This window comes from Telmatherina bonti, assembly GCF_933228915.1.
Source record: "Telmatherina bonti genome assembly, chromosome: 7".
NCBI classification, from domain to species: Eukaryota; Metazoa; Chordata; class Actinopteri; order Atheriniformes; family Telmatherinidae; genus Telmatherina; species Telmatherina bonti.
This window is the reverse complement of record NC_136625.1, coordinates 36442763-36457297: the sequence shown is the minus strand read 5'-3', so window position 1 is coordinate 36457297 and position 14535 is coordinate 36442763. Positions and strand designations below refer to the sequence as shown.

At 40.1% G+C, this 14535-nt stretch overlaps 1 protein-coding gene across 1 annotated transcript in view; it reads right to left on the bottom strand.

Annotated features, from left to right (window-relative positions):
• Positions 1 to 14535, bottom strand: part of LOC306758980 (protein wntless homolog) — a 38863-nt gene that overhangs the window by 21257 nt on the left and 3071 nt on the right. The window contains exon 2 of the mRNA XM_079244446.1: positions 6110 to 6382. Within this exon, the coding sequence (XP_079100572.1) occupies positions 6110 to 6382 (273 nt within the window). The remainder of the gene's footprint in view (positions 1 to 6109; positions 6383 to 14535) is intronic.

Here is a 14535-nt window from a genome sequence, read left to right as displayed (position 1 = left end):
AACTAAAAGATCCAAAGCAATGCTTTCAAAGCTGCATCTTTAGATCACATTACAAAGCCAAGGGTTCTCTCCTCTAGCCCTCCAGAGTGCCTCTTGTACCGTTACGAAACCAGCAGTACTGAAGATAAAGAAACCCAGTGGCCTGTGCTGTAAGAAGGGGGGGGGAAAAGAGAAAGAGAGCGAGCGAGAGAAAAGGGGAACCAGATGAGAGCTGGCAACCGACTGTCTCGGTAATGTCCACCACTCTGCCATTGGTCCAGCCTGACGCCCTCAAATGTCAGCTCACTTCATGCAAACATTCCACTCCAATCCAGCGACCATTGCCACGGTAACTCAGCCTTCTCAACAGCTGTGTTATTACTGGATACCAGCCAAGGAGTGTTTGAAGCCTGGGTGGAGTGGTTAATAAGGGCGATGCTCTTATCTGAGAAGGGCATTGTTAGACAGATAGGGTAGCCGAGGAAAGGATGCCTTTGTGTTCATTTGTCATGAAGTTACAGGAAAGAATCTACCTGTGATCATCACCCAGTGGTCTGGCCAAAGAAAGCCAGTTTAGCCAGTAAAAGGTGTTCTTTGTTAAAAATACATTTAAAAAATTCAGAATTAAATAATTAGGAATTAACTTTTTCTCTTAGGAGTTTACATGGAGATAATTCTGAATGGGGGTTTACATGAAACATTCCCTTTTACTTAATTCCTCTTTAGAGCAGCGGTGAGTACGGTTACATGATGTTTTTTAATTCGAAACTAATCATTCAGAATTAAATCATTTGAAATTAGTGTATTCTCCCACGAGTTTACATGAAAATAATTATTCCGAATGAACGTGTACATGAAACACGTCCTCACTTAATTCCTCTTTAGAGCGGCAGGTTGGGAAGGGTTCGGATTGGACAGAGGGTGACGTGACGTATGACGTATACTGGAAATAAACAAAGTTGGCTCCCAGCTTCTCGTCTTTTCAGTCGTAACTTGCAAAAATTACATAATAAGTACCAGTTTCACCGCTATATTTATTATAAATATGAAGTAGCAGCTCAACACGAGCATACTACTTCACTTTCTGCAGCAACTGAGAAGGAGAAGAAAGATAGACCACCGAACACGGGAGGTAAAACAACGCGCGTCATCGGGACAGGACAAGGTAACGAGCATGCTCAGAACGACCGGAATTAACTTAGAGCGGGATGAAGGTTTAGATGACAGAGGAATTAAATAGTTCTGAATTAAAATGCGACTAAACCAGTCACATTGGAATTAGGTTTAATTTCTGATAGAAATTAGCATTAGAAATTAAGTGTTTACATGGTCGTTTTTCATCAGTTTCATCAGTTTAAAGTGGAATTAACTTTTATTCGTAATTAAACAGGAATTAAAACTTCCATGTAAACATACGGAATGTCTCTACATCTCATGGTGGCAGAAATATTAATTAATCTGATCAGAAACCTAAAAATGGATGCAGAGATTAAAGTTTGATGAAGTTATGCCATTTGAATAAAATCTAATAAAATCTAATAATAATAATAATAATAAGGTGACAAAAAGATAGAACCTTACAAAACTGATGAGTTATCGATTTGTTTGACTCACAGGAATAAATCTTTGGCTTTTTAATCAAAATACAATTAACACAAATGTACACGACCATAATTTATTCCAAAATCTTGCTGTTTATATATACACAACGGCTTTGAAGACAAACTACAGAAGTTCAGCATATTTTCTCAGTGAGGGCCAATTCAGTATCCATCTTCATCCTGTCTCTTCTCTTAAATCTCCCCAATAAAAGTCATTTTGATGTTGACTCTTCTCTCGCCTCTTAATCAGCCACTTCCTCTTTCATCCCCTGTGATACAACGGCTCCAGTGATGTGCATAACCAGCATCCGTGACTGTATGGGGGTTATGTCAGTCCAAATAGCATGAATAAAATCCACATCTGTGAATATTTATTAATACTTAACACCACACATACCAGCTGTGGATCTCCGGCCAGATGTCAAGGAACATACTGGATATTTAGGCTCATTGAAACAACAAGCCAATTTCCACATGTTAAAGGGGACAAAAATCACTTTTCTAATGTTTAGAATTGTGTCATGTGGCGTTTTAAGTCATGGACAGACAAAAAAACACTCCTATAAAGAAAAAAAAAAAAAAAAAAAAACAACCTCAGGACTAATTAGTTTTTAGTGGACTTTGAAATTAAGTATCTAAACCATAGATCGTATATGAAAGATGGACGGAGCCTCCGGCGGTTAAAAGTGAAGCCTATGCATAAAACTGCAGTTCCCCCTTCATCCACTAGGGGTTTCAAAACAGAGCAAATCCCCATAGACTCCCATGTTAAAAAGACCAACTTCACAGCAGAAATAAACATGTTTACAGCAGGAATAAACATGTTTACAGCCTGGTTCAAAAATCCATTTTCGGTTTATAGGTCAGGTTTACCTTCATGACAACTGTGGGGGGAGTGAATTTTTTTCTAACTCGCCCGTTTAAAAGTAATTTAATCTCAAATTCGGCAAATTTAGGGGCGTGTCCTTTTGACTGACAGGTACCCGATCTCCCGCTTCAAGTAAGAAGAACATAGAACAACCGCAGTTTTTAGCCGGTGACTTATCTTTAGCCCGCTTACCTCCGTTAGCTAGTTAGCTCATGTTATCTCCAGGTTAGCTCGGTTAGCTCTTAGCTACAGAAAGCTCAGAAACCATGATGCTCACAGCCCCCCTCTCAGCTCCATATCTTTGCCCATATTTGTATTTTCTGGCCAAGACGACACGCATGCCCCTGCCAAGATGGCGATGGTAGGAACCGCCCACAGAGCTTCAATTCAGCTCTTCAGAAATATAACGGTGACGTCACGGAGGCTCCGCCCATCTCTTTATATACAGTCTATAATCTAAACTGCTCGTTTTAAAATCTCCATTTTTATGATGTCATAAACTGTTACGTTCCTCCCTCTGCTCGTCTTCAATACCATCCATGTCTGTGGGGGTTTGATCGCCCCGCCCATCTTCATCCCTACAGGAAGCAGTTGGAGCTGTGGCCAGACAGGTGGAAGAGGCTTCTCTACATAAACTCCCAGAATCAGAGGGGAAAGGAACTACCTGGAACGAAGTGTTGTCAGAGCAGTGCTGTCGGGGGGGGGGGGGAGAGAGAGCAACTGCACTCAAACTATGAACCACGTTAACAAAACAGGGCTGGAATTTTTAATTGATATATGAAAGAACTGTTTCAGAGTGGGTATAAAGTGCATTTAATTTCCCCTTTAAACAGCATGGCTCTGTGTGAAGAGTCAAGATGAAACCTCCCCTCTAACTGGCACAGACTGAAAACGTTTTATGCATCAACAGAAAAATATGCAAATAAAACAATAAGATCTGCAGCAATGTGGTGGTGAAAATTCCTGTCTTAACTTTATTTTAAATAAAGCCTGCTGAGGAATGTGTCCATTTTTAGCAAGAACTAATATTTCTCAGGAGGAACATGAAATCTCTGTACTGTTTCCAAACAAATATAATTCTAAACAGAAAGATTAGAAATCAGTCTGTAGCATCTGGTAAGATGTTTGTGGCATGGCTGAATTGCTGATTTGTTTGTCAGACAACCAACCAAACAGCCAGCAAGTAAACACCTCAGAGCCTCCAAACACATTTCCTTTTAACCCAAGTAAACAATGCTGGTGAGAGAACCGTCTGACTATTTAGAAACAACTCTTATTTTTTCCTATCTTTGTGGTGCAGGGGTGTTTTCTTCTTTATGAAACACCTCATCACACCTCTGCTAATGAAAATTAGTTAAGATGGACTCCTATGGTTTATAAGCATTTTTCAATGTCAGAAACAGCTTTGATGTTCAAACTAAAAAAAAAACAAAAAAACAAAAACAAACTTTCAACCATCATATTATACACTGCTCAAAAAAATAAGGGGAACACCCAAACAACACAATGTAACTCCAAGTCAACCACACTTCTGTGAAATGGAACTGTCCACTTAGGAAGCAACACTGATTGGTAATCAGTTCCACATGCTGTAGCAAGGCTGGTGGAAATTATAGGCAACTGGCAAGACCCATCCAATAAAGGAGTGGTTCTGCAGGTGGTGACCACAGACCACTTCTCAGTTCCGGTGCTTTCTGGCTGATGTTTTGGTCACTTTTGAATGCTGGCGGTGCTTTCACTCTAGTGGTAGCATGAGACGGAGTCTACAACCCACACAAGTGGCTCAGGTAGTGCAGCTCATCCAGGATGGTACATCAATGCCAGCTGTGGCAAGAAGGTTTGCTGTGTCTGTCAGCGTAGTGTCCAGAGCATGGAGGCGCCACCAGGAAACAGGCCAGTACATCAGGAGACGTGGAGGAGGCCGTGGGGGGGCGACAACCCAGCAGCAGGACCGCTACCTCCTTCTTTGTGCAAGGAACAGGAGGAACGCTGCCAGAGCCCTGCAGAATGAGCTCCAGCAGGCCACAAATGTGCATGTGTCTGCTCAAACAGTCAGAAACAGACTCCATGAGGGTGGTATGAGGGCCCGACGTCCACAGGTGGGGGTTGTGCTTCCAGCCCAACACCGTGCAGGACGTTTGGCGTTTGCCAGAGAACACCAAGACTGGTAAATTCACCACTGGCGCCCTGAGCTCTTCACAGATGGAAGCAGGTTCACACTGAGCACATGTGACAGACGTGACAGAGTCTGGAGACGCCGTGGAGAACATTCTGCTGCCTGCAACATCCTCCAGCAGGACCGGTTTGGCAGTGGGTCAGTAATGGTGTGGGGGGGCATTTCTTTGGAGGGCCACACAGCCCTCCATGTGCTCGCCAGAGGTAACCTGACTGCCATTAGGTACCGAGATGAGATCCTCAGACCCCTTGTGGGACCATATGCTGGTGCGGTTGGCCCTTGGTTCCTCCTAATGCAAGACAATGCTAGACCTCATGTGGCTGGAGTGTGTCAGCCGTTCCTGCAACACCAAGGCATTGATGTTATGGACCGGCCCGCCCGTTCCCCAGACCTGAATCCAGCTGAGCACATCTGGGACATCACGTCTCGCTCCATCCACCAACGCCAAGTTGCACCACAGACTGTCCAGGAGTTGGCGGATGCTTTAGTCCAGGTCTGGGAGGAGATCCCTCAGGAGAACATCCACCGCCTCATCAGGAGCATGCCCAGGCGTTGCAGGGAGGTCATACAGGCACACGGAGGCCACGCACACTACTGAGCCTCATTTTGACTTGTTTAAAGGACATTACATCAAAGTTGGATCAGCCTGTAGTGTGTTTTTCCACTTTCATTTTGAGTATAACTCCAAATCTAGATCTCCATGGGTTGATAGGTTTGATTTTCATTGATAATTTTTGTGTGATTTTGTTGTCAGCACATTCAGCTATGGAAAGAACAAAGTTTTTCATAAAAGGTTTCATTCATTCAGATCTACAACGTGTTACTTTAGTGTTCCCTTTATTTTTGTTTTTAGCATAGATAAAAAAATTTTTTTGGACACAGATTTTAGACATATTAGATATAGATACATTTTTTGTAACTTAATGAAAAGAAATTGAATTCAAAGTAAAAAGAAATTAAATAGTCTAAAATTTTTAAATCCTTAATGATAAAAACTATGTGTTCTTTTATTGTTGCTTTCATCCCATCTCATGAAATGAAACCAACATAAAACCTCCATGTTATTGCTAATTAACATTTGGTAAGCTCGTCTATCAAGGCTCTAAAAATCTCTGTAGAGAACAAACTGCAAGACATCCATCATTGTTTGCTGCTTTCATTGATGTCAATTGCCCAAGCGCTCACCTGGGAAGGCCAGAAAAGGAGCCTGACAGATGAAAGTCAGATAAGACTCAAGATAAAGCTGTTAGCATGCACTTCAACTTCTTGTGTCAATGATTAAACCCGACAATAGATGTGAATATTTTACTGCTCTGGTCACAGTGAACTCCTGCAAATATTTTCCTTCAGATTGTGAAACTAAGAATTACCAAAGAGAGAAAAACAGGTTATTCCCTACAACATGGTCACATCATCAGACACAGTCTAATAAAGACGTGTCCTGGAGGAGAAACATGACACTCATGATGCTGCTCTGGTTCTCACCTATCTGGTTGTACATCTTAAACTCGATGTCAAACTGCAAAATGACCAGCATGAACTGGAACCAGGGGCTCATCTCCTTGTTGGGCAGAGGAATGTGGACAGCAAACACAATACTGTTGGCCTCAATCCTCTTTTCCATGGCCTCTTCAAAGGTCTGGACCTTGTCACACTGGTTTAGACCCCAAGGCATGAACCATTTTGTTTCTTGCTTGTTCTTGACTGTGTCCACGCACTTTGTGGCCACATAGTGGACTGCTGTGGTGGGACTGGGAGCTGGTGAGACAAACACAAACATGTCACAGGAGGGATGTTAGACTTGTTCCTGGAATACTGCAACAAATTGTTTAAAGGTCCTGGCAAACCAAAGACCACCTTAAAATAATAAAAACACGCAAAAACGGGGGTTCCGGTGACGTCATCGTCCTGCATGGCCGCTTAGACCGATAGCTCTCTGGCGAATTTGCAAAATCGTCCCGTACAAGTGTCAAAGTTTCATTTTTCTCGTAATAACAGACAAGGGTTAAACGGGACAACAATGGGAAAAAGAGATGGACGACAAAAGACTGCCAATGAAGAAAGACAAAACGAAGAAAACTCAGAGAATGCCTCGGAGGTTAGCAATGGTGCTACTGTTAGCAGGGCCTCGAACCTCCCTGATGCCTCAGTGGTGACTATATTAGAGGAACTACGAGACTTTCGTAAAGATTTCCAAGATTTCAAAACAGAGTTGACCACTGTAAATCACAGGATTGCAGAAGCTGAAAATCGCATTGAAAATTTTGAAGACCGAGTCGGAAATGTGGAGCATGTGCTGGCCAAAATGTTAAAAGTCATGAATGAGCAGGAGAACAAGCTAATCGACCAAGAGAGCAGAGCTCGCAGGGTGAATTTGAGACTGTATAATGTCCGTGAAGGGGCTGAAACTGGAACAACGATGATTGAATATGTGGAGAAATTATTAAGAGACAGTCTGGACATTCCCCAAAGCATGAGCCTTGGTATTGAGAGAGCGCACAGGGCGCTGGGTCCCCGTCCCCGGCCATCAGAGAGTGGAGAGGAGAAGTCACGCTCAATAGTGGTGGGCTTTGCACGTTTCACAACAAAGGAAGAAATTCTCCGCAAAGCATGGACTAAAAAGACTGTGCTCTGGGACGAAAGAAGGATATACTTTGACCAGGATTATCCCCCGTCTATTCTACAGAAGCGTAAGGAGTATGTTGAAGCGAAAAGAGTTTTGAAACGGCACAACATTCGATTTCAGACCCCATACCCTTACAAGCTGAGAGTGTTTTACGATAACGGAACCCAACTGTATCAGTCAGCGAAAGAAGCAACTACAGATATGATCGCCAGGGGCCTGCCGGTTAACAAGGTAACGACGCGGGAGAGCCTGACGGAGCAACTGGCACGGTCGGCATGGTCAACGGCGGGAGGACAACAGCGACGTGATGCTGGAGACGCACGAGAAAAAGCCATCCGGGAAAAACTACAGATCTACAGGAGGCCTACATCACCTGTCAGTGAGCAATGAGGACACAAGGTTTGTTTATGACACAATGTTTGGTAATTAAAAAATATTACCCATCTTTTTTTCCCAATAAATGAGGATTAAAACCAGAGAGACATGTGACTTATGGTAACTAAAGAGTGGACACAGAGCCGCCGTAGGGGCCCCCCTCCCTTAGTGAGAGGAGGCCCTCCCCTACTTTTTGACCATTTTTCCACCTTACTACAGGGTCAGTTAGAGGAGACCCCTACCTTGGAATCACATTTTTATGTTTTTTTCTGTTGTTTCCGCTGTTGCGGTTGTGTTTTTTGTCCAGAGTTCTTGTTTATTCAGGGAGTTGACCATTTACTAAAGCACTATGACAATTTGTATTTTGGATTTGTAGGATATGAATAATGACCAGATAAAAATTATTTCATTTAATGTGAATGGGCTAACTAACCCGGTGAAGCGTTGTAGAATCCTAACCAAAGTTAAAAAAGAACAAGCTCAAGTAGTATATTTTCAAGAAACCCATTTAAATGACGATGAACATGGAAAGCTAAAGAGGATGGGATTTACAAATATGTTTTGTTCTTCTTATAAATCTGGCCGCAGGCGTGGTGTGGTGATCCTTATTTCAAATAAACTAAATTTTGAAAAAACGTTTGAATTAAAAGATAAAGAGGGAAGGTTTATACTTATTAGAGGTAGTATAGACGGTAATATAGTTACCTTTATGAATGTTTATGTGCCTCCAGGGAGCGAACTAAGTTTTTATCAAAAAATTGTAAATATACTGGTTACTGAAACAGAAGGCTTTTTGATATGTGGTGGAGATCTAAACATTCGTCTGCGGCCAGAACTAGATAGCTCGAAGGGGAAAATACCAGATTCAAGCACTTTGAACGTACGCGCACTTTTTGAAGAGGTTGGTCTCATTGATATATGGAGGGACCTATATCCTAGGAGGCGAGATTTCTCCCATTATTCGGTTCCACATTCCCTTTATACAAGAATTGATTACTTTATAACTTTTTTGAAAGACAAAGACAGAATTCAGACATGTAACATAGGGACAATAGATATAAGTGACCATGCGCCTTTATATTTAACAATAAATTTAAATATGAGCCCCAAAATAATTACATGGAAACTGACTTCAAGTTTACTTAAAGATGCTACTTTCAAGGAACAAATGAAAAAAGAAATACAAGACTTCCTTGATATTAACGATGATGGAGAGGTCTCGCCTTCTATACTTTGGGATACATTAAAAGCTGTAATAAGAGGGAAAATAATTGCAATAGCCTCATATAGGAAAAAAATAAGAAATAGAACAATGCAGGAATTACAAAACAAACAAAGAATTAGAGAATAAACATAAAAAATCTGTAACACAGAGTATTTTTGAGGAAATAAAAGAGATTAGAAAAGAAATAAACAATTTAACGACCCAAAATATAAAGGAAAAATTAATGTTTCTTAAACAAAAATACTATGAAAGTGGGTCAAAGTCGATGAAAATACTAGCATGGAAATTAAAGAAGAAGATTTCTGAAAATACAGTAAATAAGATTAGAGATCCTCAAACACAACACATAAAGAATAAATTACAAGACATACATAGAGCTTTTGAATTATATTATAAATCTCTGTATTCCAAGGTCCCTGGGGGGAAGGATAGTGAAATTGACAAATTCCTATATTCACTGCATTTACCAACTCTTACTGAAGAACAAAATAATAAATTGACTGCAGATATAACAGAAGTAGAACTTAAAAAAGCTATTAGTCGACTAAAAGCAAATAAATCACCTGGCTCAGACGGCTATACGGCTGAGTGGTATAAAGGATTAAAATCAGAGTTGATCCCTGTCTTACTTTCTACATTTAATTGGGTTTTGAAAAGGGCCCAAATACCTCCAAGTTGGAATGAGGCAATTATTACAGCAATACCAAAGGAAGGCAAAGAAAAAACTGAATGTGCTTTTTACAGGCCAATATCGGTTCTTAACATAGACTATAGATTATTTGCCAATATAATAGCTAGAAGGATGGAGGAATTTCTGCCTATTTTGATACATAACGATCAAACAGGCTTTATAAGAGACCGACAGACACAAGACAATATACGCAGAACTCTTCATGTTATAAACCATATACATAGGAACAAAATTGAAGCAATACTTATAAGTGTCGATGCAGAAAAAGCCTTCGATTCCGTCAATTGGGATTTTCTATATAGAACATTACATAAATTTGGATTTAAAGATAAAATTATCGATACAATCAAGTGTTTATATACCAACCCTATTGCAAGGATTAAAATAAACGGTTACTTGTCAAACAACTTTGCTTTAGAAAGAGGTACTCGACAAGGGTGCCCATGCTCCCCGCTCTTATTTGCATTGTATCTAGAACCGCTGGCACAATCTATAAGACAAAATTCACATATTAAAGGTATAATCCTTGGAGGGAAAGAGCACAAAATGGCATGCTATGCAGATGACATTTTAATCTATTTAGGTAATCCGACAAAGTCTCTTCCTAAACTCATGCAGCAAATTGAACAATACAGCTGGCTTTCTGGATACAAAATAAATATGAATAAAACCCAAACGCTCACATATAACTACAACCCACCGGTGGAGATAACTTCTAAGTACCCTATGTTGTGGCAGGCTGATTCCTTAAAATATCTGGGTATCACGATTCCAAAAGACCAGACAAAAATATATGATTTTAATTATATTCCATTGAATAAAAGGATAAACGAAGACTTAAAAAGGTGGAATTTAATCCCCTTCCTCTCTTTGTACTCAAGGATTGATTCTATTAAAATGATTGTCTTACCAAAATTATTGTACTTGTTTCAAACATTACCAATACAAATTGAGCAAATTCAATTTAATGAGTGGGATAAAATGATATCCAGATATATATGGGCAGGAAAAAGGTCAAGAATTTGTTTAAAGACATTACAACTGTCTAAAGAGAGAGGAGGATGGGGCCTGCCATCAATAAGGGAATACTTTTGGGCAGCACAAATGAAGGCATTGATAAATTGGTGTGATATATCCTATGATTCTCAATGGAAAAGTATAGAGGAGAAAATCTTTCCTTTCCCTATACAAGCTATCTTGGCTGATGCAAATATTCAAAATTACATTGATAGTATTGATAACCCCTGGGTTCAATGCACTTTGTCTATTTGGAAACAGGTGGTCAAGAAATATGATTTAAAAAAAGATATGGTTAGATTTAAATGGTTTGCTTATGATTCCGACTTTTTACCAAACAAATTAGATGCACGATTCAAATTATGGACAGCAAAAGGGATAACAACTCTAAGCAAATTAATTAAAGATGGAAAAGTCATCAGCTTTGTCGAGCTTAAAGATAAATATGCTTTGGAAAGGCAGGATTTTTACCGATTCCTACAATTACGTCATTATATTGACACTAACATTAAAGTAGAATCTGATGTAAACAAGGACCTATTACAATTGTTTAGAAATTCATATGCTGGAAAAACAAATAACAAGCTTATTTCTGTAATATATAAATGGCTGACAAATAATGAGACTCATTCAACAAAACGTGTAAAGACACTGTGGGAAAAAGAAGGAGGTATAAGTATAACAGAAGAAGAATGGACAGCACTTTGGAAACGCTCATGGAAATCTACATATTCGCAAGAATGGAAAGAATATGGATGGAAAACATTAATACGATATTTCATCACGCCATGTCAAACAATACATTATAATGGGACTCCTCCTTTGTGTTGGAGAAAATGTGGAGATCAATGTGCAAATCATTTCCATATTTTATGGGACTGCCCGCTTCTCAAGTCATATTGGCAAAGGGTTCATGGAGTACTACAGGATATTTTCAAGTGTAATTTTCCTTTTAATATGAAAACTGTCTATTTTGGTTGTCTACCTTGGGAATGGGGTCAGAAAGATAAATATTTAATAAGTATTCTATTGGTCGCAAGTAAGAAATCTATTACAAAAAAATGGTTGTCACAAGATGTCCCTACAATATCAGAATGGTGGGACATAATTATGGACATTTATAAGATGGAAGAAATGACAGCGTTTGTAAATCAGAAACAAGATAGGTTTGTAGCATGTTGGGAAAAATGGGTCAAGTATATCCAAATTAAAAAGCCCAATTTAATCTTAAAATAAGACAATGGCAAATTGTATTAGTCACTCCCTTGTTCACATTGTTTATCATTTGTGTTTTTTTTTTTTTGTTTCTTTTTTTCTTGATGGGCAAATGTTTTTATAAATGTGAATAATGTTGTGCACGTGTTTGCACATAAAAATTGCACCTGTCAACAAAAATTGAAAAATTATAAATAAAGAATTTAAAAAAAAAAAAAAAAAAAAAAAAAAAACACGCAAAAACACCTTATAAAATCAAATGAATAACACTTGAGCATATGAATTAAACTGTGCACAGGGGGATATTCAGAGCAGGCACCAGGCTGGTTTTAAGCCAAAACAGCTTCCACCACTTTGGAAATTACTTCTAAACAAAGTCTGGCAGAGAGTCCCTCTGTTTCTCTGAAGTTAGGAGGGGGCTGGAGATTCCCGAAAACTCTCAGACACCAACTGCACTGTTTGCATTGAGATTCATGAGTCTGGCAGGGCGAGCATTGGTAGGCATGACTCACAGGGTCTGGCCAACACTTGAGGAAAGAGCCACCATTATCATGAGAACAGGAAAATGCTCCTGTTGTGAAAGCTGATGTAAAGGACATGAAAGGATTGAGATTAGAGTAGTCTCAGGACAAAACCCTTCATGTCGAGTTCAGTAAGTTTCTGACAATTAAGGACATTATATAAAAGTGGTTCAAATATTTTTCCATTCTGTTGGATCATTGGAAATCTGTCTGCATTCGCCCAAGTTAATTAGCTAAAAAAGAAGTCAGAAGAGTGGGAGTGTCTGGACCAAGCAGCAACCTCTGGTGGTTAAAAGTGAAGTCTATGTGGAAGTGCATAAACCTGCAGTTCCCCATTCATCCACTAGGGGCTGCAAAACAGAGCAAATCCCCATAGACTCCCATGTTGAGAAAGCTATCGGCCGTTATATTCACCTCCAATCTCATGTTCATGCTCTTGTTTGCATGAGCACCTTTAGCATTCAAGTCAATACTGCACCATGCAACATGTTTATCGTGTCAACGTGTGCGGCATATGTGCCAAACAAGCACCAAGAAGTGAACACACAAACAATACTGATTAGTAATGAACACAAAACAAGGTAAGAAAATATTATTTACATGAACAAAAAGTCAAGTCAGTAAACCTCTACGACTTGGGGTGAATCCATGCGGACTGAGATCGTGTTCACCTTTACAATATACTCTCATTCCTACTAAAGGTGGCGCTGCACTAGTACATTGCTAAAGAGAGGACAGGACTCACAAGAAAAAGAAAACTGTTTCCTCCTCTTGTGAGTTAAACATGGAGAGGAACAGTGAAACTATCGCTGTTTTGGGTTTTTATTCCGTCTTATCAATATTGCAGACATACACGGCAACAATGGACGCAGTATGAACACCAGACGAGTCAGGGGATCCTTAACGCCATTGCTATGTACCTACCCACAATGCAATGCAACGCCAAACACAGGAAGAGACTTTTGTAGTCCACTTTCTGTATTTAGTCCGTTTGAAACTGACCGAGACCTGCGTTTGTAGGCGAACCAAGTCTACTCCGAATCAGAATTCTTTTGGCGATTTCACATTTCCCCAAACAAAGCGACTTTCCGAGCAAACGGACTCTGATTCAAATCAAAAAGGCTGATGTAAATGTGCCCTTAGATACTTTTAATTCTGCACTTGTGCAACTATTGATTGACTAGGTAATTGTAAATGTCATGGTAAGCTAAACTGGGTAGGAATATGTCCATCAGTTGGTCGTTTTGGAGGTCTGTAAACCAGGGTTTAAGAAAGCCTTAGGTCTTGAACACCAACAAGCACATATTTAAATGTCACATTCTGGACTTTTTTCTAATAAGTGCTGGTTTTGAAAGTCTGAAGTCTGCTAGCATCATCCTTTATGAGAAACAAATAACAGCAAACTAACTGTTATAAACAATGGTACGTCACTAACCATGGTGTACTGTGAAACATGGAGCTGTTCTTGCTTTGTTCTTATTGCTGAGTCACACGGAAAACAACAAATCTTTCAACCAATCATTGGATTGCAACGTGTCGAGCTTCACCCTTTAGGTTTCGATCAATAAGCTTCGGACCCCAACAAAGGGGTCCTAAATAACAAAGACGGGTAAGATGTTCCAGCTACATTAACAGTTTGAGCCCGTGGAAGCACAATAAAACATACTGCCCGTACCAGAAGCAGGGCTAAATTTATGGCCCTTTTCCATCAGTATCAGCTCGTCTCAACTTAACTCACTTCAGCTCGGTTTGTAGGGTTTTCAACTCGGCTTTTGTACCCGTTTACCTGTACTTTCTTTGTAACTCCTCAGCCCAGGTTCTAAGCGAGCTGAGTCGGGTTGTGTGTGTAGCCAGACTGCATGCCACTATTGGTCAGGTGCGCGGCCAATCAAAGGTCAGGGGGTTATATCACTGGAAGAGCGACTCCAACTTGTAAGTTGCTTACGTTACGTGACAAGCAATGGTGCAATAAAAGTCTGTTCCGTGGTCCAACACTGAGGAGGAGACATTTATTTGCTTGGTTGCTGAGGAAGGGATACAGAGGGAACAAGATGGAGCGACACAAAATGAAAAAATCTATCAAGAGCTTTCCGACTCAATGGCTACGGGTAGCAAAGAAGTTTTCAGTAGTGTCGAGAGAAGCTGAAAAAGCTCAAAAGGGACCAACGGCAGGTCAAGGACCACAATGGCTGGAGTGGATCAAACAGACGAGACTGGAAGTGGTTCCAACAAATGGATACG